The sequence below is a fragment of the Strigops habroptila genome, chromosome 1 (genome assembly GCF_004027225.2).
Source record: "Strigops habroptila isolate Jane chromosome 1, bStrHab1.2.pri, whole genome shotgun sequence".
NCBI classification, from domain to species: Eukaryota; Metazoa; Chordata; class Aves; order Psittaciformes; family Psittacidae; genus Strigops; species Strigops habroptila.
Window position 1 is genome coordinate 11,315,262 of NC_044277.2, and position 27,567 is coordinate 11,342,828.

The window sequence follows — 27,567 nt, forward strand, 5'->3', positions numbered from 1 at the left end:
ACATGACGGCGCCGTCATGGGATGGGCGGGCTCGGCAGAGACAGCCGCCGCCGCCGCTGTCTCTCTCCCGGCTTCCCGGTTCCCGGACGGAGCCGAGCACCCCCCTCGCTGCCGCCGCTTACCGCAACAACGGCAGGGCAGGGTAGGGTGAGCGGAGGGGCCGCTGCGTGAGGGGAGTCGGGGGGGGAGCGGTTGTCGGAGGTTGGTTTCGAGCCGCGGCGGTTGCCCCGAGGCGGGGTTGGGAGGGAGGGAGGCCGGAGCGTTCCAACAGCCCGGGGGAGCGGAGGGAGTAGCTCAGAGCCCGAGTGCTGCGGGGGCCTGCGGAGGTAGCGGGCGGCAGCACCGATGCCCCGCACTCCGCCTCACGGGAAGGCCGGGCTCCTGGTTCCCGTTTGGGGACGGGAGAGGCACCGTCCTCTGGAATTTATGTCGGTGGTTTGGAAGGTTGTTGGTGAAAAGCCGAACCAACTTGTAACTGCCCGTAAACGTTCCTACCTGGAGTGCTGTGTGCCGTTCTGGTGTCCCCAACATAAGGACATGCAATGCTTGGGGAAGAGTGGCTGGAAAGCTGCTCCGCAGAAAAGGACCTGGGGATGCTGATTGATGGCTGCTGAACACAACCCAGCTTGTGCCCAGGCAGCCAAGAAGCCAACAGCATCCTGGCTTGTGGCAGCAATAGTGCGGCAGCAGGGCCAGGGCAGTGGTCATCCCACTGTACTGGGCATTGGTGAGGCTGCACCTCGAGTCCTGTGTTCAGTTCTGGGCCCCTCACTGCAAGAGAGACATTGAGGTGGTGGAGCAGGGCCAGGGAAGGGCAACAAAGCTGGTGAAGGGCCTGGAGCACAAGTGTGATGAGGAGTGGCTGAGGGACCTGGGGGTGTTTAGCCTGGAGAAGAGAAGGCTCAGGGGGGACCTTATGGTTCTCTGCAACTACCTGAAAGGAGGAGGTAGTGAGGTGGGGATTGGTCTCTTCTCCCAGTAACAAGCGATAGAACAAGAGGAAATGGCCTCAAGCTGTGTCAGGGGAGGTTTAGATTGGATATCAGGAAAAATTTCTTCACAGAGGGGGTGCTCAGGCATTGTAACAGGCTGCCCAGGGCAGTGGTGGAATCACCATCCCTGGAGGTGTTCAAAAACCATGTAGATGAGGCCCTCAGTGATATGGTTTATTGGTGGTCTTGGCAGTGCTGGGGTAATGGTTGGACTTGATCTTAAAGGCCTTTTCCAACCTAGGCGATCCTATGGAGCTGCTGGAGCAAGTCCAGAGGAGGGCCAGAAGGATGATCAGGGGGCTGGAGCACCTCCCATACAAAGGCAGGCTGAGAGAGTTGGGGCTGTTCAGCCTGCAGAAGAGAAGCTGCATGGAGACCTCATAGCAGCCTTCCAGTATCTGGAGGGGGGCTTGAAGGATGCTGGAGAGGGACTCTTCATTAGGGACTGTAGCAACAGGACAAGGGGCAATGGGTTTAAACTAAAACAGAGGAAGTTCAGGTTAGATACAAGGAAGAAGTTCTTTACTGTGAGGGTGGTGAGGCACTGGAACAGGCTACCCAAAGAAATGGTAAATGCTCCATCCCTGGCGGTGTTCAAGGCCAGGTTGGACAGGGCCTTGGGCAATATGGTCTAGTGCGAGGCATTGTTGCCCATGGCAGGGAGTTGGAACTGGATGATTTTAAGATCCTTTCCAACCATTCTGTGAAACACAAAAGCGCAGTGTGGTGCTCTGTATCTTACAGGAAACATGTCAATAAATAAAACTGACCAAGAAATGCAACCACAGCATGGAAGCTGACCAGCAATATTATTCAGCAATAAATGAAGGAGTGGAGCTATATTGTTTCCACTTGCTATTGAAGTTTTCCTTGTTGCTAAAGCCTATTATAATCACTTTTGATTGTATTTTTAAAGTGGCTACTATAAACACTCTGAATGTGTGTGGTTTTGTTTTCACAGGTTATTAATGGCGCAGCTAGTGTTGTCATCAGACTTTCTTCTTCAAATAACCTAAAGGCTAACGATCAGACTCTAACCGCAGGACTCCTGCTGCTCTGTCACATCCAGCTCCACAATGGTTGATTTTCTAGCTGAAAACAATCTCTGTGGTCAGGCAATTCTTCGGATTGTCTCCTGTGGAAATGCCATCATTGCAGAACTTCTGAGACTTTCCGAATTTATTCCTGGCGTTTTCAGGCTAAAGGACAAAGCTGATCAACAGAAGTATGGGGATATCATATTTGATTTCAGTTATTTTAAGGTAAATCCTTTTACTGTTAAACTTGTCCTGAAAGCATTGTTGTCCTGCATGAGGATGCTTCAGGTTATGAAACAGCCTTTCCTGACTATTGTGTTTATTATAAGCATTCTTCAGAACTGACAGTTATGACTCCTTACTTGCTCAGATTTACCAATAATTCACCAAAACAAGATAGCAATTGGGATATGCTTGCATCCTAACATTCTGCTTCTGGGCTGTCTTGTATTTTATATACTTCTGATCCTACTCAGCCTCATCTTGCTCATTTCAGTAAGCAGAACAGTTTAGGGGTGCTTCTGTGCTTAGAGCCCTAGGCAGAATAAAAGTGTAACTGGTACTGAGAGTATCAGGACAAAAAGGGGGTGGCAGTTGTAAGTGTATTCAAGAGCGGTCCCAGCTGCACCTTTCAAAGTGTTTGATTAGTCATCTGGCCTGAGAACTTAAGCGGATACTGATTGTATAAAACTTGAGTATTGGATTCTGGGGGGTGGCATTATTATTTTTGTTATTGGTGTTTCCTGCAGGAATGTTAAATTATACTTTCACCAGCAGGTTCTGAGCCTGTACAGTTGGTTGTTTTCCTTTGGAGCAGTACTGTGGGCAGGATGCCATGTTCCTTTGATTATCTGTAGCTTATTCTTTGCAGCCATGAAAACTGCTTTCCTGTTGGACAGTACTGTGATTGTTCCTTCACTGGACTTGTCACTTGCACTGAATAAAGAAATAAATCAAAGAGTAGTGTCCATGAGAAGCCCGTATTTCCCATACAAAATAAGGTTCTTGCAGTACCTATTTCCCTCTGTCATTCTCCAGCATGATTACTAAGGAACTATCTAGACTCACTTTATCTGGATTGTACAACACAAGAAGTGTCAGTAGTAAAGTGGGGGGGGTGTGGGATTTTTTGTAAGAGGTGTAAATTTCAAGCACTAACTGTGAGCCTTGGACATGGAAAACCCTGAGCACAAAAGATTTCCCAGATAACTTTAGATTGAAGTGCTTTTTAGAAGTCTCTTTTTTTTACATAAATTACTTGAAAACTTAAAAGCAGATAATTGGTGAGAAATACAATTATCCCTAAAATGGTAGGATTTTTGAATGTTAAGGAAGTGCAACAGTGCTGCTACTTTTCAGAGTAAGCACCCCAAAAAGCCATAAAAGACATACTTCTAAAGCAGAGATTAGTGAATTTACATCTATTTTCACTGCAAATGGATCATTTTGGTATTCATGATTCTTAGACTTACCTAATGAGAAGAGATTTGAGATTTTGAATATTCAGGCTGCTTATTTCGTGCATTTGAACTTAATAGGCAGCGTGGGGCCTGCTTTTATCCTTTGTTTTATGTAGGTATTTTGCACAGGAAAAGAAGCAGAAGAACATTTTTAAAACCACACAAAAAATTTCAGCTGGGTGTTAACCTTCATATTTTTACTCTATTTTAAGCTATTTTCATGGAGTTTCCATTGACTAAATCCCTTTAAGCCATGATCTCATACTGTTGTACGTCGTCCGTGGAATAACATTAACAGTATTTTCAATTAAATGTTAACAATATTTCCAATTAAACATTAACGGTGTTTTCATTTCGATGGCAATGGTAAGACCAAGTGGTGGGTAAGAGAAATGTTGACAGTGGTAAATAGTTAGAAAAGTTTGTGCCATTGCTTTAAGGAAGTCAGGCTCTTCATCCCAACCCTTTTTCCCCCCACACAGGTGTTAATGACATTAACATGTTCCTGCGTTAGTTTGGAAGACTGGCACTGAGCTACATGCAGAGTCTGTAAAAAAACAGGTGTAATCAAGCAGTTAAATGTATGGGAAGATACTAAGCTTTGTGGGCCTCAATGGTATGATTTCTCTTTGAGAAATCAATCAGAGTGAATGTGTAAAGGAAAAAGAGAGTAGCAGGGAGATAGTTCCCGCTGCAAAAAACACACAGTGGCTTCAGATGCACTGAGGCTTTGCTGAAAGCATTAACTATTCTTTCCCATTGGTTACATGGGATAAATCTCATTTAAAATCGTTGCAGATTGTAAAAAAGCAGAATTGATGTTCAGTCATAAAGTAGCTTGGAAGACTACAGACCCTTGGTTTAGTAAGAAATGTTACTTCTGGTGTTGGGTGCCCAGTGGTTGTATGTGTTCTGTGTCCTTCCGAAGAGAAATCAAATGGAGGTCAAAATCAAACACTGTGTCTAAAGATGAATTTCTTCTCTTAGGGGCCTGAGATATGTGAAGGCAAACTGGAAGCCAAACCTGAGTTACTGGATTTAGACGAAGAATTTCGTGAAAACAACATTGAAATTTTGACAAGATTTTATCTAGCTTTCCAGAGTATACATAAATACATTGTAGATTTAAACAGGTACAGTATCTTAAATACACGTGGCATTTCTTACACTAGATTATTATTTATTCTTAATAATAAGCAGCTTTTTCCTTAGAGACTCAATACACTTGCAACTGGAAACCTGGGTTGCTGGGGTGAACGCTAACTTTTACTCCTGCTGTTGCTTACCAGCTTAAAATAAGACTTGTAAATATTTAACCTTTCTACCTCATTTCCTCAGTTGTAAGCTGGAGCTAGTTTTTCTTCTTTGTCTTGAAGATTCCTTAATGAAAGGATACTCCCTATTATTAAACTAAGGTTTTTTTGTGGCCTTGCAAAACAGAGTATCAGGTAGGGGTGTTTTTCTTTGATTTTCATTGGCCTTATTTTCCTGAGCCTTAATTTTGCAGTGGAGTTGCCATATTCTCTAATTTGCTACTCTTACCTGTAAAAAACAATGTGAAAGGTACATTAAATACTCTAAGAAAAATTTCCAGATAATCTTAAGCACAAGAATTGGCTTTGTTATTGATCTTACATGATAAAATTACATGTTTAACAATACTTATTCATAAGTAGTGTTATTGGAATATCCTTTAATAGGAAAAAAATCTTTCATTAATTGAGATGAACAAACTCTATTTCTAGCTCTACTTTCCAAACTGCAATTGGGATCAATTGATGGTATTTCCAGAGATATTTTTGAGGTAACTTGAAAATAGTTTTACTAAATTTTGGAGTAGAAACCTTCTCAGTACTCTCTTGTCGGGCTGTTACCCACCCATAAGAAAATTAAGAAGATATTAGCTATAAGTTACAAATATTCTCTAGTGTTTTTCACATACACCATCAGATTATGAAAGGAGGCTTTTGCCAACTAGTTGTCTCTAGCTAAAAGTTCCAGCCTCTCATTTCATAGTAGAAAAACTCTTTGTCTGAAAAACTCTGTGCTGCTTGTACTAGGGAAATGGTCTGATATTCTGTTGACTTTCAGAGAAAATTGACCAATTGAGCTGTGAGGACACATGAGTTGAGAGCAAAATAGTCAATGACCCACTCTTTGTTATAATTCCTAGATATTTAGATGACCTCAATGAAGGAATTTACATCCAGCAAACATTAGAAACGGTCCTCCTTAATGAAGATGGCAAACAGCTTCTAGTAAGTATTGAACAGTTTTGTAATGGTAGAAAATGAACCAACTAGTTTGGTACCAAACTAGACAAAGATTTCAGCTTACCAAATGCACGGAAATGCTATTATTTGCTTTAAGGAGGACAAAGACCAAAAATCTGCAGCCTGCTATTTTTCATATTGCGTTGACTTTACGTAGTTCACTTCGGGTTAGTTTGCCAATACATGTTTGTCTTTACTACAAAATTGTGCTTCTATGATTTCCTGCCTTCATTCATTCTTTTTCCAAACAGTGTGAAGCGCTCTATTTATATGGAGTCATGCTACTAGTCATTGACCAGAAGATTGAAGGAGAAGTCAGAGAAAGAATGTTGGTTTCCTACTACAGATACAGGTAACGTATATTGGTATGCAGAAGCCTTCAAGGCTGAAAGAATGTAGCATGCAGTATAATCAGTGACCTGGGTTACAGAATTGAGATAAAGGGAAATATCGGCACATTTTTGATCGACTGACTCTATACAGATAGACTGAGAATTGAGCAGAGCTCTCTGAATATCAACTGAACTCCTTGCTTTAGCTCTGCTTGCACGTCTGGCTGCAAAACTGGAGCAGCAGATTTTACCTGCCATCACAGTAGAAGTTTGAAGTCCAGTGGCAAATAAACATTCAGCTAAAGCTTTAACGCTTTGCTTTAAAGCATCAGCTGTGAAAGTGTCTTAGGTTCCCAAATGTGCAAGCAAATTTTGGTGAAAAGTCCTATCTAGATGATAAATGTATCACAGGTCAGACTTGTAGTTACAGAATTGGATTAGTCAAATCGAGGGTAGGTTGTCAGCATTGTTGTATGACAGAGTCTCAAAAGGTATCAGTGCAAATCCTTTCACACGTATAAAAAAGGAGACATACTGTTCTATGCTTCTGTGACTGTTTATGCCTCTCAGTATATAAACTCCTCTGAATTTAAAGCTACTTCTTTCTGTTCCTGGGTAAAGTTCATTTTTCTGTTTGTGCTTTGTATGCTTATGTGGGATTCCAGTATGGACATTTATTAGTGTCCTCCTATAATATGATGAACATTATATTCATAGAGTAAACAACCGAAAATCTGCCAGACGTTAGTGTCTCATCATTTTCTTGGAAGAAAGGCATGGGTACAAGGGGAGGGAGAGGAAGAAATGGTTAAGTCATATAGCTCAAATCTTGTTCCTTTTTCTTTTGTAAAACAGTGCAGCTCGCTCATCTGCTGATTCCAATTTAGATGATATCTGTAAATTGCTCCGAAGCACTGGATACTCGAGCCAACCTGGAGCTAAAAGACCTCCAAATTACCCGGAGAGTTACTTCAGCAGGGTGCCCATAAGTGAAACATTCATCAGCATGGTTATTGGCCGCTTACGGTCAGATGACATTTATAACCAGGTATGTTACTGTAAGATAAACGAAGGATCTAAAGGTGAATGTAAAATGGTTTCTCAGGTTAGTTACTCAACCATGACATCCAAAAAAGAATAAAAATCAGAGAATCACAGTGGCTGGAAGGGACTTCTTGAGATCACTTCATCCAACCCCCTTCCTTAAGCAAGGTCAGCTGGAGCTGACTGCATCCACTTGGGTTTTGAGCACCTCCAGAGGTGCAGACTGCAGGACCTCTCTGGGCAGCCTGCTCCAGTGTTTGGCCAGCCTTGCAGTAAAAAAACCCTTTCTTGTTTAATGTCTTTAAATCATAAATGATTGGCTGCTCTTAATAACTCTAATTCTTTCTGAGTTTCCCATTCTCTTAGTTACTTCAGAGAGATTTATCATCCCTTAGTAGACAATGTGTTTAAAAAGGAGCACTAATATCACAGTTCTTAACTATGACAGTTGTCCAGCTTACATAGTATCCTCCTTGCCTCCTAGTATCTCTATATTGTACTTTTTAATGCACCCCATAATATTTGCAAGTGGTTTATGTTGCATTATAATATGTTCTGTTTTGTTTTGTTCCCTTTTTCTAGGTTTCAGCATATCCATTACCGGAACACCGCAGCACTGCTCTGGCAACTCAGGCTGCAATGCTCTATGTGATACTGTATTTTGACCCTTCTATTCTTCACACTCAGCAAGCAAAAATGAGAGAGATAGTGGATAAATACTTTCCAGATAATTGGGTAAAAATTAATTCTCTTTTAAATCTGTTCCCTGGATTTAATGTTATAGGAACAATTTACCTTACTTTTGCAGTATGCATTATAGAAAATAATAATGTCCCGAAACTGGAATAGATTCTTCAGTGTGGAAATTGTACTTTGTTCAGAGTGAAGTGGTCTGAGCCAAACCTTCTGGATAGGCAAGGAAGGCTATCTTTTGAAAGTATTGATTATCCTCTCAAATGCTTAAATAAACTACACTCTAATACCATCATGATAAAGTGAATCATAGAAAAATGAAGGCTGGAAGGTATTAAAGGCATCTTCTAGTCCAGCTTTCTCCTCCAAGCAGGACTTACTTCAAAGTTAAATCAGGCTGCTCAGGCCGTGCTCAGTTAGTTTTGAAAATGTCTCAAATGAAGAAACTACAGCCTCTGTGGGCACCTGTAGCTGTGCTTAATCACTATCATGGTGAGGAATTTCGTCCTTCTCTACAGCTGGAATTTCCCTGGCTGTAGATTGTGGCCATTCCCTCTTGTCTTTTCACTGTGCACCTCTAAGATAGGTCTGGCTCTGTCTTATTCATAACTTCCCTCTAGCTGGTGGAAGACCACAGTCAGGTCCCATAGTTATTTTTCTTCCAGCTTAAGCAAACCCAGCTCCTGTAGCCTCTACTTGCAGAGTGGGTCCCCGTAAGTGTCTTAGTGGACTTCTGTTCGATTCATTCCAGTTTATCCATGTCTGTCTCATACTGAAGAGCTCAAATCTGGACACATGACTCTAAATGGGACCTCAGGAGGGCTGATTAGATGGAAATAATCACTTCCCTCAATCTGCTGAGTACAGTCTGGCTGACATAGCCTAATGTGTGATTACTCTTTGTGGTAATAAGGGCTGCATGTCTGATTCACGTTCAGTTTGTCCACCAGGATGCCTAGGTCCTTTCCTGCAGAATTCTTACACAGGCAGGCAGTTCCCAGATAGTGCTGTTACAAGGGTTTGGTGTCGTCCCAAGTACAGGACTTTGTATTTATTATTATTGAACTTCATGTGGTTTCTGCTGGTGAATTCTACCAGCTTGTCAAAGGACACTCTGGATGACAGTCTTTCTCTCCAACAAATCCCCCCACACTGATGTTATTGAAAACTTGTGTAAGGATTCACTCCGTGCCGTTCTCCAAATAACTGTAGAAGCAAAACCTGTCACTCTCTGCAATTCTATAGACCTTTTCAGATGCAGTGTTCAGAATGGAGTTACTGTGTGTCTCAGTATTGAGATGTAGGATTTCCGGAAGCCTTAGTCTGCAGAAAAAGGCTACTGAAATAGGCTGGCATGTAACAATAGAGTCCCCATGTAGTCTGTAATAAAGGGAATCAGACTTACACAAATTAATTTATAGTTTCTTTATCTCTACTGGTTTCAAATTATATTCTTCTGGACCATAAGTGGAACAGTGAAGAAAGGAGGGAAGAAACTGTAAGAGCTGGCTGTATTAACAGGCATTAGAACCCCTTAGTTTCTGAAAAACTACAAGCTTCTTTTAGAAAGGAGAACTTGACATTGTGAATTTTTTTATTATGCTACTGTTTTACTCACTTGACTTCATAGTACAAACTGTTATTTTAATATAGCACTTATGTTCTTGTGATGGGGCATGGATGAGTTAGCTGCATCGTACAGAATACTTGACTCTTAGGCTGGTTTCAAATGATTCTTAGCAGTTGAAGTGTAGCTGTTTGACTCTTTCACTTCAATATGAGAGGGAACCTCCTGTCAACAGACCAGTGTCCCATTTGCCTTTACTGGCTTCCTTTCTGACACTGTCAGAAGAGCTCAAAGGCTGACATCGTTCCGGTGGATGTGATCACTTCTGAATGGAGGAATATTGGAACAGTAGTGTGACAAAGCTTATAATGCCACAGATCTGTATATCCTTCATCTGTCAGAAACCCAAGGCTTCCATTTTTAATCAGGTATCTTACAAACACATGTAAGTCAACCACAATTCTTTATTTTTAATCACACTCATACTTGGACTGGTGGTCTGAAATTGGTTCCTCTTCGCTCCTTAAACATCACAGCATGGAATCATGATTTCCTTCTGTTTATGTTCACCACAGAAGCAGCATTACGTCTCAATTTGGGCATTCTCAGAGTAGGATTCTTTCAGATGATTTCCTCCCCATCATAGTCATTTCTCCAGCTGTTTTCACCCCATCTTCTGCATAGCATCATAGAAATGAAAAAGAAATCCTAAGTTTATGGGGGGAGGCAAGGGGGAAGTACAGGCCAAGAATCATAAATAGTGACTGAAAGAACTATCAGCTTGTTTTCAGAACTAAGCCTCTAATTAACTGCGTGCCTTTTATCTTCTTACTCCTTGATTTCCAAAGCAGGTGGAGCAAAAAGTACAGCTACCAAAAAGTTTAGTTATCTCATATTTATACCCACAGCATATTCTTTTCTGCTTGTATTGCTACATGAAAAGTCTTTTCCTTCATAAAAATATAAATGCAATTTCTTGTTTTCTGCTTCCAATCTTAGGTGATTAGCATTTACATGGGAATCACTGTAAATCTAGCAGAAGCATGGGAACCCTACAAAGCTGCTAAAACTGCCCTCAACTACACGCTGGATCTTTCAAACGTCAAAGAGCAGGTACATAAACTAGAGTTAAGCATTTTTAGCAAGATTCAAGCTGTGTGGTCATCTCAAGTATATTAATATGCCATTGATAATGCATGGCTCTTTGTTTCTTGCATGCAATTATTTGCATTACATTCATGTACAATGCTTTGAGTATGTAATTTTTAACTTTGAGTAAAAGATACTTCAGTGTTTCAAAATCAAGTTTTTGCAGCACTGCTTGTTTCACTTCCTCTTGCAGTGTTTGTTTCCCTTAAAAGTTTCTGCGTTCTGACTTGACTAAATAGATGTTAGCACTCATCAACATGTTGTTCAGTACTAGGATGTCTTAAGCTGACTGTAGTGTTTGGTCTTTCATAGATGACAGTTTTTAGAAGTCATACATTTCTGCTGACCAAGTGTGGCGCTCAGTCAGTTTTAAATGGGGCATCCCAAATTAAACAATAATCTGGAAAAAGGATCTGATTTAAAATAGTGATACCAGAATGTTGTATGATGCAATGCAGTCAGTTCTTTTCATTGGAAATCATTTTTTCCATGCCTAAAAGTCTGAATAATACTGTATGCCCAAGCAACAGATTGGTTGACTGATGACTCCTTATAATCTGACCCCAGTGCTCAGGAAAAAACACACAGAAGTGTCTAACTAGGAGAACTGTACTATGTATTGTGTAGCAAACTTAGGGAATACAAGTGGAAATTTTTCCTTAATCTTTAGGGGAGAAGTTCACTAAGTAGAACTGACATTTAATTCGTAACAAGGATATTGATGCAAGCTTTGTATATTTGAAGGCAAGCAGATACGCTGCGGTCACCGAGCGAGTGCACACTCAGGTGCAGCAGTTTCTCAAAGAGGGCTGTCTAAGAGAAGAGCTGGTGCTGGACAATATTCCCAAGCTGCTGAACTGCCTGCGAGACTGCAATGTCACAATCCGCTGGCTCATGCTTCACACTGCAGACACAGGTAAGGCTTCATGCACAACTTTCATTACAGAGCTGTCAGTCCTGCTCTAAAGGTACTTCATGTTGATCCCGAGGGAAGTTCAGTGTGTGCTGCCGTAGAAGTTAGCAGAGTTTCATCTAGTGTTTTCAGGAGATTATTGAACTGTTCCTTTGCTTTGCTTACAGTCTCCTAAAGCCTTCAGCTGAACCAGCACACATTCATTGCCTTAATTCTTGTGAGCCAGACACAAGTATAAAAAGTAGTAGGAGAAGTCATGGTCCTGTTGAATAATATTCTGCAGGAAAAGCCTGGAACTTTATCAGATATTTTTCTGCCTTATCACTTAAAGCATCATTCTGAAAGCTTTACCCAGCACCAAAAGGAAAGCAGTAGCCACCTTCTTAGTATCTTAATAATTAATAGTTTAAAACCAAGCATTTTATTCTGTTGAACTGAAGTTCACTTGAAACTGAATAATGTCTTTGACAGGAGTTTGGGTCTGTAAACTTACCTATTTAGACATTCTGTTGGTTGAATGCTTGTGCTATCTTTGAGGCTTCTTGGTTTGTGAGAGGGCTTCTGTTACACCTCTGTGTGTTTTCTGTAACAGTTTTAGAAATAATTTATCTCTAGGCTTCTCAGTCAGGTAGAATAAATTCACATTTAGTTTGCAGAAGCCTGAAGAAGAGTTTTAAGAAGGCTGAAACACCACAGAAACCTTAATTAATTCCTTTTCTAAAGAAGGTCATACAAGGGTGGTAAGATCCATGTAAATGAAGAACAAGCGGGGACTTAATATATCAGAGCAAAATGCTTTCAAGCTTTGTTAACAAGAGTCTATTTACAAAGATTGAAAAGCTTGGCTAAATTCCATAACAGTGGAGAAATGCTGTGTTTCCATTTTCAGCTTGTGACCCAAATAACAAACGTCTCCGCCAGATAAAGGATCAAATTCTAACAGACTCAAGGTACAATCCCAGGATCCTTTTCCAGCTTCTTCTGGATACGGCTCAGTTTGAATTCATTTTGAAAGAGGTAATGTGCTGCTGCCTTCTTCAGCATTTTCCCCTGGATGGCAGAACAGAGCTGAAGACTTCGGTAGTAGTTGTACATTTACCAAACAGTCCACTTGTAAATCAAAATAATAATTCTTTATGTTAATTGTGAGTTTTCTATAGAAGATTACAAACTGCTATTGCTTGGAAGAGACTTTTGCAGTCTCCTCAATAATTGGCACTTTTCATTCTTACCCAACATGTTTATATTTACCCAGAATTCTGCATAAACATCCTAGTAACAGACATAAAATCCATTGAGGAATCTGCATAAGTTTTTATCTTGCCATGCTTCTCTTTTTCAGGCTTTCTTTTAAAAACACAGAAGCCTGTGTATATTAAGGATAAGCTGCTAAGAAAACTCTTACACCTATGTATAAAGTTCTGCCGTTTCTAAAAGATTCCACATTAATACTCTGGTACTAACCTGGTAGAATTTTTAAGAGTGTGCTTAACTTCACGTACACGCTTGTTTAATTTGGGTTTCTGTGCATAGGCTGAGATGACTACGTGAAGTATAAGACAGCATTAGACCTAAGTTTTCTAGAATCTCTAAGCTAAAAATGTTAATGGATATTTTTGTAAGTGACTAAAAATTAACAGTATCTGCACCATACTGTTTTTTAAAATTCAGATAATTTCCATCACTGTATGTCATCATAGAATCACAGAATGGTTTGGGTTGGAAGGGACCTTAAAGCTCATCCAGTTCCAACCCCCTGCCACGGGCAGGGGCACCTTCCACTAGAGCAGGTTGCTCCAAGCCCCTGTGTCCAACCTGGCCTTGAACACTGCCAGGGATGGGGCAGCCACAGCTTCTCTGGGCACCCTGTGCCAGCGCCTCAGCACCCTCAGAGTAAAAAGCAGAGCCAGCATCATGGACAGGATGTCCATCACAGTGGCTGCATTTCTTAATAGTTTTTATTTTGTATTTAGTATTCTGGCAAGATCTAGGAAGTTACATAATAATCACCATAAGTCTGTTCCACCTGTTTTCAGTACTTTATTTCATGTATTGTAGTGTGCCTTCTTTCCAGTTCCGTAAACCAAATACTTCCTTTTTCAATAGATGTTCAAGCTGATGCTGTCAGAAAAACAAACAAAATGGGAGAACTATAAAAAAGAGGGATCTGAAAGGATGACTGAGCTTGCTGATGTCTTCTCAGGAGTTAAACCTCTTACTAGAGTGGAGAAAAATGGTAACTATTAAAAACTAAACTGGGGGGGGGAGAGGAGAGGGGATGGGAAATAACTTTGTTTTTTATTTCTAAGCTGATACCAAAAGAAAATACATGAGGCTAATACTGATAATAAGAAAAAAATGTTACGTCCCTCAGCTGCTCCAGAAGTGTCTTACATGTCATCTTGGTTAGGTTTCTGCGTACGTTCCATAGGTACACAATATTTAGGTACTTAATCTTTAGATGGCCATATTTTTAAAAATATTTAATTACTTTTTTTAGATCTACCATCTAAGACTATGAAATGCCAGTTCCCTTTCCCGTGTTTAATGGAGTTCACGTTACTGTGTTCTATGTACAAAGGAGCATGAAGATGATGTCCATTAAATACAGGGATGGTTTAATCTCTCCTCTTTTACTTCTTGAGTTCACTGAGTGAAGTGAATTCTCCAAGGACTTAAAGTGTTGAATCTGTATTTCTTTCCAAATTTCTTGCTCTGTTTTTTGAAATCTTTTTCCTTGACCCAGAGTAAGAATAAGAATTGTACCTAACTCTTATTTGACCAGGAATACTGCTTAAAGTGTCCATGTTAGGGCAACATTTGCAATCAATCCCAAACAACAAAACTTAGAATACAGGCAATTTTCTCCCTTGCTGCCACATAAAACCAGAATTACCTTACTGAAGTATTTCCCTTTGTCTTTTTGATGTTAGCAAATTTGTAGCTAAAACATAGAAATTACAACTGCCAAGGTAATTAACATTGTAATGCAGTTCATAAAGCACAAATTCATGGTTGAAAGGGCTTTATCTTTGTATAGGTTTTATAATGCACATTTGTGTTGGTAGTTGGTTTTTCTGCTGTTGTATGTGAAACTTCCCTGAGCATTTGCCACTTTACAAGTCTGGATTTTGAAAGACTAGAAATGTAAGAGGAAGATGAAAACTTTTAAAAGAACTTTTGTGTCTTTGTGGTTTATCACATGTGCAAAGATTTGATTCAGTTTTTCTTGTTCTTACACAGAAAATCTTCAGGCATGGTTCAGAGAAATCTCCAAGCAAATAATGTCGCTAAACTACGATGATTCAACTGCAGCAGGCAGAAAAACTGTGCAGCTAATACAGGCCCTGGAGGAGGTATGGCAAAGAAATTTTGAGATAAAGGACCCCATCCTTTTGAAAAATAGTGTTTGATACACAGGCACTGACTTCCACTACAACACAGATCTGCAGTTTAACAATTGTGTGAGTCTTTGCAGTTTTATATATACAGTAAGCAGGACTTGCTTATAGACTTTGTGATTGTAAAATAAGAGACATATAATGAAAATCATGCCACCTTGAGCTGAGGCGTAGGAGGGTTTTTCAAAGAAATGAATTCAGTATTAAACATTTGGCAACATTAGTCATTTTGGTACAAACTCTGAAAAGAAATCCATTTGAAGCTAGAGAGGGTAATTTGAAAGGCAAAGTAAAAATATTGATATTTGTTTTGTGTACATATCTTCTACTTCGAGGGTATAAAAGAATACTCAGGATGATGTTTCACAGTACACCTCCTCAAGTAACTTTGTGAAATTTCTTATTTAACACACTCTAAAGTAGACCAGGATTTGTTAAGTGTCTTACTGTAATAACATCATGAAGAAACATGTCAATTTACTGATTGTATTGCTGCCCTTAAAGATGGGGTTTGTTTTTTTAAATACAGGTCCAAGAGTTTCATCAGCTGGAAACTAACCTGCAAGTTTGCCAGTTTCTAGCTGACACCCGCAGATTTCTCCATCAGATGATCCGAACTATCAACATTAAAGAAGAGGTCTTGATCACCATGCAGATAGTTGGCGATCTTTCTTATGCTTGGCAATTAATTGACAGGTATCTTAGCAGGAGCTTCTTCCTCCAAGTCAATCATCATTTGTGAAACTTGTGGGAAATAATCTGTATAAATAGGATTAATGCTATAAACTGTCCAATTTTAAAATGGTCTTGAAGCCTTGTTCTATGAGTTGTTGAGTATATTTAACTCTCATCGAGTTGAATAAGAAGTAACAGCCATCTTTGGCATGCCGTTAGCTGCAGGTTAAGTGATACTGTAACTTTTTACTGTCTGTCCTGTTCTAACCATAACAATTTTGTAAGCTTCTATCTCCAGCTTTTAGTGTAGTTAAGTGTTCTCCAAAATGCTGGAATTCCCATTTCAACCAAAAATGAACAAAAAAAGAAAAATGCTAGAGAATCCCTTTTCCGTGGTGAGCTGCTACTTCATTACCTTGGCTATTAATGCTCCCAGATGCTCTCTCCTTTTGCTCCACCTACTCCTTTATCATATAGGTTTTTCAAACCAGTATCTCTAAAGACCAAAGTACCCCTTTAGTGAAGTTCTGTAGTGATCTCCTGTGCCATTTTTAGATTACACTGGTGATGGTGGCATATGATTTAACAGCTGAAAATAAGATTTTCAAGGGAATAAGCTGATTTGTTTTGTTTGTTTCCTACCCTAGCTTTACATCTATTATGCAGGAAAGCATAAGAGTGAGTCCATCCATGGTAACTAAACTCAGAGCCACTTTCCTAAAGGTAAGTGTGAACAACAGTGAATGTACTTGATCACTGCACATCAACCAAAGCATTTGTTAAATAGGCCTGAGGGCTGTGAAGTCATAAAAGAGTCAAAACTTCCTTTTACAAACATCGTCTACATCCATATGTTTTAGGCTGTATCAAATTAACTCAAGGTTAGTTTTAAAGAAAATTAAACCAAGTTATGCATGGTTTTTTAATGCAACCAGTTATATTGCTGTTGATGGACAAGTAAGTCTCATCATCCAGCTTCTGCCTATTACAGCTATTTGCTGCAGCCATTGGTGCTTAGATGGGATCCTCTGCGTATGTATCAGAGGAGGCTGAAGGAAGTACAGAAGTTATATTGGGTGTGCCCGTTGTTGTGATGAACATCTGGTATCAGATGGAAATGTTTTGTGTAGAAAAAAGAACAGGAAATAGCATGAGGGAAGGTGTAAAATTACAATAACAGAATAATAATAAGTGGAATTTGGTCTTACAGACCATTGGACTTTTTGACTTTTGGTTTTGGGTTTTCTTTTTGTGTATTGGCAAAGTGATGTAATACTGCTCTTCAGGAAGAATCTAGTGCTTTGTGTTGTCAGCTAAGAGCCTGAGAAAGAGAATTCAAGCATGTAATTTACGTTAGAAAAAGACGTGCAGTTAAAAGTGTTAACTTTATTTCTAGCTTGCTTCTGCTCTTGACTTGCCACTTCTCCGCATCAATCAAGCAAACAGCCCTGATCTTCTCAGTGTGTCGCAGTATTATTCTGGCGAGTTGGTTTCCTATGTAAGAAAGGTAGGTGGTGGAAGAGGCAGAATTGTCTTGTTCTCTAATTACTTTTTCTTAATTGAAGGTTACTGGGTGATCTTTAAGGTCACTTCCAACCCAAACCATTCTCTGATTTTTAGTTGGGTTTTTTTTTAAGGAGAATATGCTGACTCTGTTTCTTCTCTCATTTACAAAGGTTCTCCAGATAATTCCAGAAAGCATGTTTACATCTCTTCTCAAAATCATAAAGCTTCAGACTCACGATATTATTGAAGTGCCTACTCGCCTGGATAAGGACAAGCTACGAGATTATGCTCAGCTTGGACCACGATACGAGGTGCGGTTAAAATAGGGAATTCCAGTAAAGCATACTGGCCAGCTTCAGCCTAAGCTTAAATAGGTACAGCTCCGCAGGATTATATTCCAAGAGTGAAGTTGGATTTGTTGACTGAGTAAGAATTAGAAGTGACTAGTGTTATTGTAAGTACACCTTAGGCATCTCAAGGACAAATGAGTCACTTTTGCTCTTTTATTTGTAAAAGTTTAAAATGTTGATCGTGCAGAAAAGGGAAAGAAAACCAATATTGTAAATAAGTGTAAAGACGTTGAGATTTATTTGCAGGAGAGGGAACCCTGAAAGCCCAAGTCTGAAATGAAGCCCTCCACTTCTGGAATGCTTGTTCCAGGAGAAGGTCAAAGGCTGAATAAGCCAGCAGGGTTAAGCTTTTTGCTGCCCTCAAATGTGCAGACAGGATGGAGGCACGTTGATTTGATCGGATAGAGCTGTATTGCTCATTGGCTTTTTGTCTGTGCATTTTTTCCTGCACTGTCGCCAGTCTGGAAGTGTGACCAAACATTAAAATGACTTGGTTTTATTTTTAGTAGAGGAAGATGAGGAGCCAAAAACCTGAGTAGACCAATAACTCTTTCACTCAGAGAATATATCTACAATTACCAGTTAAGATACCAGTTTTTTCCAGCAGTTTTTGCCAAGGTGTTCGTTTCTTAGGTGTTTTATACAAACAAACTCTGATTAAGCTGATGTTCAGATCTGAGCATTAGGTTTAGACTTCCCCACTGAACTTTGTAAAGTCAGCCTATTCTGTGTGGGGGTAGGAATGGAGGAGGCAGTATTCAGTAATATTTTCTTTTGTATTTTGAGGAGGCAAAGGGGAAAATACTTCTCCTACAAGCTTTTCACTTTTGATTTCTGTAGAATTTTAAGTACCTAATTGAAAGAAATGTATTTGTTGTACTACACAAAATCTAGAACAAGATGTAAAATTGAAAGTATATCACTGCAAATTACTTTAATCTAAAATAGGAAGCTACCACTGGAAAAAAACTTTTATCTTTTTAGAGTAAATATTTAAATCTGCTGCTTCACTTCAATAACTTGTATTTTCTCTTTCTGTTAAAGGTTGCCAAGCTAACCCATGCCATTTCCATCTTCACTGAAGGCATCCTCATGATGAAAACTACTTTAGTTGGTATCATCAAGGTAATGTTCCATTATTTCAGTAGGAAAAAGTCATTTGGTGGCAATTAGCACTTTAGCACAGATATTTCAGCGCATTAAGCAAGACCTTGAGGGAAGCTAAAAAGACAAGAAAAAGTCAGTTTGCATATGAATTTTCAGTGATGCCAAACTTGGCATCTGGGTAAGAACCATATTAAGGTGATTAAGAACCCACAGTCCTCATTGTAAATATCAACCATCAACCTTAATGGATGATCTTTGCTTTTGTTCCCTACTGGAAGGCTTTTCTGAAGAGCTGTTTCTTCCATTGGCAAAGACTGCTCTTCCTACATTAAGATTCTTCTTTCAGGACCAGGAGCAAGGATTCTTGAGAAACTACACACTTCTTAATGCATGCTGGCTTCTTATAATTGTACAGCATTCCCAGTGGATTATGAGCAAAGGGCAAATATGGGAACTACAAAGCTTTGCTGCTCAACTGTCCATTAGAAGTATTTAAATATTTATTCTTTGGACAAGCACTGATGGAAAAGTACATCTGTCAGCAAAGCTTTCCAGCTCACCATAAGCATTTAGTATCTTAGTACAAACTAAATCCTTTATATTGTTTTTGTACCTTTCTGACTTTAAGAAAAAAATGTTTCTTCTACTTAGGTGGACCCAAAACAGTTACTAGAGGATGGAATAAGGAAGGAGCTGGTAAAACGGGTAGCCCTGGCTCTTCACAGGGGACTCATCTTTAATCCTAGAGCCAAGGTGGGTAACAGCTTGATTGGATTTTATATTTTATGTATCTTGGGTTTGCTGGGACCTCTTCTATTCTACTGGTTTCTAGAAAATAATTCATACTTGAAAAAAAGTGCACTTTTTGAACTTTTTAGAGGTTACTTGGAATGACTTATTTAATGTTGAAATGAGTTTTTAAGCTGCTAAGAATACATAGAAGTCAAAACCCCTATTTTTATTCTACTGCCAAGTATCCTATCAATTCTGAGTTCACAATTCTGTCTTTGTCTGTAACGACTGATGACAAAACATGATATGTATAAGCCAGGTAAATGCAGAAAGGCAATGATAGAATAAGGAGTGTGAGTCCTTGCTTTGATCCTGTCCAGATCCTTGAGTCTCACAGATGAATCGATAGTACCACTGAAGCCTAAAATAAACATTAAAAGCAGGAAGGAAAAATACTTACTAAGAATTATTTCAGATATCAAACAACCTTTGATAAATTTCTAAGTGCTTTTCAGTTCTGGCTGGAGCATAGTGAAATCCTCCAGAGGTTGTTGTGTAAAGGCGTTTAGAAGCCTTTTACATTTTCTTTGCATTCTGCCTGTTCACAGTTTTGTTTTTATCTTTTCTGGGTTTTTTTCTGTCTGTAGCCAAGTGAACTGATGCCCAAACTGAAAGAAATGGCAGCTACAATGGATGGATTCCATCGCTCATTTGAATATATCCAGGATTATGTCAACATATATGGTTTGAAAATTTGGCAAGAGGAAGTGTCTCGTATTATTAACTACAACGTGGAACAGGAGTGCAATAACTTCTTAAGAACAAAGGTGCTAGTCAAAACCAAGTAAAAAGTTGATACATGTCTTTATATTTGGATGTTAAAGCTTGTGACTGATGGAGCATATGTACCCCACCGTGCACAGTCCATACTGTTGTGACTTCAACTAAATGTGCTAACTACCATGTAAAACATCTGCCCTCAGCTTTTTTCTGAATTATTTCAGCATCCCCATTGCATTAGTTGTACATAAGAAGAGCAAAGTACCCCAAACAGAATATTTTAGTATCTCTTGCCAGTGAATAATATCATAGAATCATAGAACGCCAGGAAGGGACCTCAAGGACCATCTAGTCCAACCTTTCTAGGCAAAGCATGACCTAGACTGGGTGTCCCACCACCGTGTCCAGCCAAATCTTAACAGTGTCCAGTGTTGGGAAATCCACCACTTCCCTGGGGAGGTTATTCCAATGGCTGTTTGCTCACACTGTGAAAGATTTTTCTCTTATGTCCAGTCAGAATCTCCTCAGGAGTAACTCATGCCCATTACCCCATATCTTTTCCATGTGACTCCTTGTAAAAAGGGAGTTTCCTTTTTGTCTTTCTCAAAGACAACAGAAAATAATTACTGAATCACAGTAGTCATCTCTGAATCTACTGTTAGCCATAAGAATGCAGGCTAGAAAGACTGCAGTAGTTACCAGCTCTACTTCACAAGTGGTGGAGTGAATAGATCTTAAATTTAGCTAACAAAATGGTGGCTAGTCTTACTGCAGAAGGGAAGGGATGCAGTTCTCACCAGGAGTGTAGGTACTTCTCTCAAACTCCCCACTTACTGATTGCTCTTTGTCATAAGGCTCATTCTTCTTGCTTTGTTTTTTATAGTGTTTTGCTGTGTATAATTTGAGATTCTGTTTTACAATGGACTACTTTTAAATTAAGCAAAAGGAATAAGATTTCTAAGCAAATTAAAACCATGCAATGGTAACACTGCAAATTACTCTAAAACTTGTTTTTCAGATTCAAGACTGGCAAAGCATATACCAGTCTACTCATATTCCTATACCAAAATTCACACCTGTGGATGAATCTGTAACATTTATTGGTCGGCTTTGCAGAGAAATCCTGAGGATCACTGACCCAAAGTAAGTAGTGTGTGTCACAAGCTCGTATCACAGCACCGTGCATTGGATTGCTCCAATTCCACCATGTACAAACAAAAAAATATGCAACAAATAGTTTTTCCTTAGCTATCATATCACCATTCTACCCAAAACCAAATCTGCCCAATCCTGTACATTTTAAATATTAGTCTAGAAAAGTTGTGATTTTAGTCTAAGAAGGAAAACTTTGTGTTACACGAATAGAGGAGAGAGAAACCAGGAGTGACAGAACCCCCTGTGGAGAGAGGAGTAACTAAACATCACTCGAGATGCTTAGAGTCATAGAATCATAGAATGGTTCAGGTTGGAAAGTTCCTTAAGATCATCTAGTTCCAACCTCCTGCCATGGGCAGGAATGCCTCACACTAGACCATGTTGCCCAAGGCTCTGTCCAACCTGGCCTTGAACACTGCCAGGGGTGAAGCATCCACCACCTCTTCGGGCAGCCTGTTCCAGTGCCTCACCACCCTCACAGTAAGGAACTTCTTCCTTAATATCTAACCTGAAAAGAGTCTTTCTAATCTTTGCCTGAATAGCACATTACTCAGATGATCACAGGAACTATCTGCAGGATGTTATTCTGAACTAGTTGTTTATTATTTCCTCAGAATCACATGTTACATTGACCAAATGAATACGTGGTATGATATCAAAACTCATCAGGAAGTAACCAGTAGTCGTCTCTTCTCCGAGATCCAAGATACTTTAGGTACCTTTGGTCTCAATGGCTTAGACAGGCTGCTGTGTTTCATGATTGTAAAGGAGCTGCAGGTAATTTCTCTTTGATTTCTCAAAGTGACAATGCTTTTATTGTTTAATAGCTTCCAGGGAAATAAAAATAATCTTAATTTTTGAAATGGTAAGTTGAAATCAAATGCATTTTAAAAATGTGTGTTCAAGCATGAAGATAATTCAGTTTTGGATATCATCATGCAAGTCAGTACTCTTGAATAAATGGTGCTGTGTAACACCAGGTTATGTGTCATATCAAATGGTGGGTTGCAAGGAATGCCTTCTGAAGGTGTATGCTTTGACCTGAGATCAATTTCTAAGGATACACAACTTTTATTTTTCTGTCTAGATATCAACAAAGAATTAGATTATTTGGGTCTATTATTTATATTATCATGATATAAATAAGGTGTCAAATCTGTGTAATGGCTTTTCCCCTAATATCTCTATGTGAAACCAGGCTTTTTTGGTTTCTGAGAAGAATCCAATTCTAACCTGGTTAAAGATTTCAAGGAAAATAAGTATTGATGAAGACAGTTCTTCCTCAAAAATTGAATTAATAGTTGTCTACAGTAGGTGTTACATACTGATGAGGGGGATCCTGACAGTGATTAGCATAATTCAGAAAAGCACAGTCTTAACTATGGAATTCCTCAGCTCTTTGTCCGTGGAAATACTGTACATGGGTGAGGATTTTACTTCTATCTTTCTTTTATTTAGAATTTCCTCAGTATGTTTCAGAGAAATATATTGCGTGACAGGACAGTACAGGATACCCTAAAAGCACTTATGAATGCTGTCAGTCCTCTCAAAGGAATTATAGGTAAGTGCTTGTTGGTTAAGATAGAAGAAAGCCATTGTCTTTGTACACTTGCATTTATTTCTCTCTTTACTTGTTCTTTTTTAATGCCTCACCCTTTTTTCTTTTCTCAGCAAATTCAAACAAGGTTTATTCCACAGCAATTGCAAAAACTCAGAAGATCTGGACAGCATATTTAGACTCCATAATGAAGGTAGGTTTTACCTGACCTAATGATATGCAGAATTCACTGTAGGGTCTTTGGTTGTATGCTTTAATCTGCTTATTTCACAATGTTGCATTATGTTGACCTGGAATTCTGTAACATCACAAGGGATTTGCAAGAGCTCCTGAGCTTCGTTTGTATGGACAGGTCACACTTCACAAAGCGCTCAGCACTGAGATTCATAGGTAATAGCTCACCAGAAATGAAGTCTGGCACTAGAGAGCTGGTCTGGAAAGGCCAAGTTGTGCTCAGCGTCAGGAGCTCTGAGTATCCCCGCAGTGCCTTGTGAACATAATGTATCTAAGGCCAAAGTCTGAAGCAGCAGCATTTCCTGAGCTTGTTCACACAAGTCGTTCTGCCCTGCCAAAGATTTAAAGAAGCAATCCCATTAACATGTCTCTTACCTTCTTTCTGTAGTGATATTTCATGACCAGTGTTTTTCAGAGCGCTGTGAATGTTTGTGTGTGTTACTGAAGAGAGAAAGGTCAGGGAAAGAAGGGGAAAATTGACTGCAACAAGCCTCCCTGATGGTTTTTATCCCTGCCATTGCTGACCCTAAGGTCCAGGGAGAGATGGGGAAAAGAGTACAAGCATTTTCACTTACTGATGGAAAACAAGCGACCAACTGGGGTTTTGTACCTGTTACCTTTTTAGTGCCCTTTTCACACTGTCTGTATTTGCTACCATTAACTGTGTGTAGATCTTGAGCACTGTGACTACTCCTCTCCTTTGACCACACTCCGCAGTTGGAGTCTGTCAGCTCTGACTGCTGGTGGTCTGAATCAGCGCCCTGTGGCCAAAGTGGGGAAGTTACTCCCACTTTGTATGTATGTATGTATGTATGTATGTATGTAGGTGCCTGCTTTGGGCAGCCCTAGAAAGGCTGTTGGCTGTAGAGAGGACTATGTGTAATCTATTTAACTGTCAATTGTTATTCATTAAGTTTTTCCTTAGTTTGACTTTACTCTTCCTTCACTGCATTCAGTCTAACACCCCAGCCTTTTTTTGTTTGTTTGATTCCACAGGTTGGTCAGATGCAGATTTTAAGACGACAGATCACCAATGAATTAAACTATTCCTGCAGATTTGACTCCAAGCATTTGGCTGCTGCTTTGGAGAATCTCAATAAGTAAGAGGCAAAATGTGCTGAAGAGCTGCATGTGTCACTGTGGCGTAATTGTTACCAATTCAGCAAGCCTTAAAATCTAAATTATGGCAAAATGTGGAGTCTGAATTCATTCAGTTTTTGTTGATGAGTATTTGAATTTGAACCCAACAAACCCAGTAAAAAATAAGTAACTTTGCAAGTAATCTGCTTGGATGTACCTGGATTTGAGGTCAGATTTGGGTGAAAAGAAAGAGCAGTGAGGATGCGTGGTGCTGATTTTGAAATCTGACGTTTGTAAATAGGTGTTCCAAAAAAGGTGGTTTACTCCTGCTTGTAACCATGTACAGGTTTTGTGTCTTTGAAGGTTTTACATTAGTATGTGGCATTGTGTAAGGTTTATACATAATAATTTAAGTATTTAATATAATTGATTGGCTTTCCTTTTAGAGCAATACTGGCTGACATTGAAGCACATTATCAGAACCCATCATTGCCTTATCCTAAAGAAGACAACACACTTTTGTATGAAATCACAGCTTATCTGGAAGCAGCTGGCATTCACAATCCATTAAATAAGGTCAGGCTTACATTCCAGTGCTTGATACAGTTTGCTTTTTCTGTTTTATTATTAAATGAGGAAAAAAAAATACCTGGAAGAACTGTGTTCCTCTTCTGTCTTTTCCCCTCAGATCTACATAACAACAAAACGTCTGCCGTATTTTCCCACTGTCAACTTCCTCTTTCTAATTTCCCAGTTTCCGAAACTTCAGTACAACAGAAACTTAGGTATTGTATAAGTTGTGATTTGTCTAAATCTAGTGAAAACTGATGTGAAACTATCTGTAGAGAAGATAGTATAATTATCTGCATAGAAAATACTCAGTTTCTGAAATTAGTCCATCATGTCCAGGCAGATTTGTTGTAATACTGTAGCCAAATACAATGGAGTAGGAAATGGAATCCAAACTCCTGACTTTCTCAACCCATCCTATGCCGTAGTTAATATCATTAAGCCATTTGCTGTGGAAGAAATGCAGTTGTTAATTAAAGTTTTCTGTGTGGGCAAGCAGAAGGGGAGGCACAGCAAAAAAACCTCAGGAGAGGATATTAACTAATTTAGCCTCTGCTATAAAGAATATGTTCTGGTTTATAAACATGTGCTGTTTTGGGGTGGGGTTTGGGTGCAGGAGTGGTGTGCAAGCGGCCGGCTGATCAGATTGACTGGCTGCCTCTAGTTCTGGGACTCCTTACCCTCTTGAAACAGTTTCACTCAAGATACACAGAACAATTTCTGGCTCTGATCGGTCAGTTTATTCGTTCAACGATGGAGCAGTGCACAAGGTATCCATGTTTTACCTTTTCCCTAAGGATCACCTCTGTGAAGAGGACTTCAGTAGTATTATCACTGCTTTGTCAGTATGTTTTTCTAGCAGAGTATATTTGACATAACAACATATTTGACTAAATACAAGATTAAAATACCCTTTCTTTTTGCAATGGAATCATGTGGTACCTAGTGGAGATGGTGGTGTTTGAAGGCTGGCATTTGCATGTGACTTTATCCAAACAACTGATTAGCTAGTAAGTGTTTGCTCTTCATGATGGTTTAATTTTAGCCAGAAGATACCAGAGATGCCTGCTGATGTAGTGGGTGCCCTCATGTTCCTGGAAGATTACATTCGCTACACAAAGCTACCAAGGAAGGTAAGAAATCCCATGTCTCCTGTGTGTAGCAGTGAGCAGCAGACCTGTTCAGATGAGCTAGATCTTGGTTTATGCTGTGGTTATGTACTAGCAGTTTGATCACAGTCTGAAACATGCATCATCTGTAAACAAATACCCAAAATAATGGACTTGTTGGCTTTGCCCAAGCACTACTGACCCTTTTCAGATGTTCTGTAAAAGATTGCCGAAAGGAAATAGAGGTGAAAAACCTGTTGCCTGATAGGAATGGCTCATAACGAATTCTTTTCCTCTCTATGAACTACAATTGTGTTACACACTTTGTGTAACTATTCCTATACTAGTCGTAGTATCATTATGGAAGAAATGTTTTCTAGAGGGATGCAAAATACAGAAAGGATTTCTGTTTTGTGTGCATTTGAGTCTGTTCCACTTAGTCCTCAGAGAGCACGTACATTGCTGGGGGGTGGGCTTTTGGGAAAGGAAGAAATAAAATAGAAGTTCAGAGATGTTGCAGAATTAAGTAATAATAAACAGCAGTATTATAATTGCAGGACAAAAAAGCTAATTAACTCTGAATTTTGGTGAAACACCGTCTCCAGTCCTTGATCCCCTTCCCCTTCCCTTCCTGCCAGTGGCTCCCCAGGCAGCTTCTTTATTTCACATGCAAGGGAAGTTCTGAAAGACTGGGCGTGTAGAGAGACTTTGTTTTAGGGTTAAATGCAACTTACTTAACTGCATTTGAAGATCATAGAATCAACCAGGTTGGAAAAGACCTTTAAGATCATGAAGTCCAACCTCTACCCCAGCACTGCTAAGGCCACCACTAACCCATGTCACTGGGGGCCTCATCTACAGTTTGTGAACACTTCCAGGGACGGTGATTCCAGCACTGCCCTGGGCAGCCTGATGTTATGACTTTAATGCCACGTATGAATAATGCCTTTGGCTATAGGCTGTACCTCGGTGATTCGGGTCAATACTGGTGCTTGGTTCATAGATCAGATGTGCTTGTTAATGGATAACTAGAGCATACAAATGAATAATGAAGAGAACACCTAACTGTGCCTTCCTGTTTACTCCAGGTTGTTGAAGCCCACGTGCCTAGCTTCATTTTTGATGAATTCAGAACTGTTCTATGAATATGGAGAAGGACCAAGTCTTTCCCCCAGGCCTGAATGAGGAGTTAGGGACAGGGGATGAGACAAGAGCAGCTCTTCATAACTATGTCTTTTCTGTGCTTTAAGGCAGTACGTACAACTGTCCCTATGGACCATAACCATCCACCCTACTCTGTGTAACTAACACTCATTTAAATTGTGGCATGATACACAGTTTGTATCTCATCCACACAGTGTATATTTTGTACCGTGCATTATAAATGCTGTATGTAACTTTATGTATAAATCATGTAGGGTTTTGTTCTGAAGAACTATTTGTGGAAGTTTGACTTTTGTATCACAAAGGAACAATGAAATTGGAAATAAAGGTGTTGGATAATTTGCCAGGACTGATGATTCCCAAGTGTCAATTTTCCTGTTTAAAGAGCAGTTAGTGAGAATGTTAGTGAGAATGTGCATACAGTGAAAAGAGGTTTGGTGCCTGCCTCTGCACTACGAGAAGCTGATTTTCCTCTGTAGAGGACAGAAAGAAGAATAACTAAATATCCATGGCTGAAACATCCTGTTAATGCTGCTGAAAAGCACAAATATTTCTTCTAGTGCAAGTAAGTGTAACATAACTAATGGTGGGGGTGAGTATTCAGGTAACCTTCAGTTGTGGTATGAGACCTTTACACCTGGTGTAATTCCCTTGCTCGCGGCTGCTGTGAGAAGGCCAGTGGGGAT

At 39.7% G+C, this 27,567-nt stretch overlaps 1 protein-coding gene across 2 annotated transcripts; it reads left to right on the forward strand.

Annotated features, from left to right (window-relative positions):
- Positions 1–6: 6 nt before the first annotated feature.
- On the forward strand, positions 7–27,225 carry WASHC5 (WASH complex subunit 5). Of its 2 annotated transcripts, none has more exons than XM_030510821.2 (29): positions 7–142; positions 1,954–2,254; positions 4,477–4,622; positions 5,663–5,747; positions 6,014–6,114; positions 6,950–7,142; positions 7,721–7,873; positions 10,398–10,511; positions 11,292–11,463; positions 12,350–12,477; positions 13,567–13,696; positions 14,704–14,816; positions 15,391–15,557; positions 16,184–16,259; positions 16,933–17,043; positions 17,213–17,353; positions 18,437–18,517; positions 19,151–19,252; positions 19,879–20,058; positions 21,030–21,154; positions 21,781–21,943; positions 22,625–22,727; positions 22,838–22,917; positions 23,955–24,058; positions 24,485–24,614; positions 24,727–24,823; positions 25,225–25,378; positions 25,654–25,741; positions 26,806–27,224. In XM_030510821.2, exons 2-29 carry the CDS (start codon positions 2,069–2,071, stop codon positions 26,860–26,862), a joined length of 3,480 nt encoding a protein of 1,159 aa, XP_030366681.1. In that variant the 5' UTR covers positions 7–142; positions 1,954–2,068; the 3' UTR covers positions 26,863–27,224. The 2 variants fall into 2 exon arrangements, with proteins under 2 accessions (XP_030366681.1, XP_030366690.1); XM_030510830.2 differs by having other exon boundaries at positions 11–147; positions 26,806–27,225.
- The last annotated feature ends 342 nt before the right edge of the window (positions 27,226–27,567 follow it).

Bases quoted from the DNA above. Each gene is read 5' to 3' on its own strand.
- WASHC5 (XM_030510821.2), top strand. From the start codon at position 2,069: ATGGTTGATTTTCTAGCTGAAAACAATCTCTGTGGTCAGGCAATTCTT. The intron at 7,143-7,720 runs GTATGTTACTGT...CCCTTTTTCTAG, and splicing joins CAGATGACATTTATAACCAG to GTTTCAGCATATCCATTACC. The intron at 17,044-17,212 runs GTAGGTGGTGGA...TCATTTACAAAG, and splicing joins TGGTTTCCTATGTAAGAAAG to GTTCTCCAGATAATTCCAGA.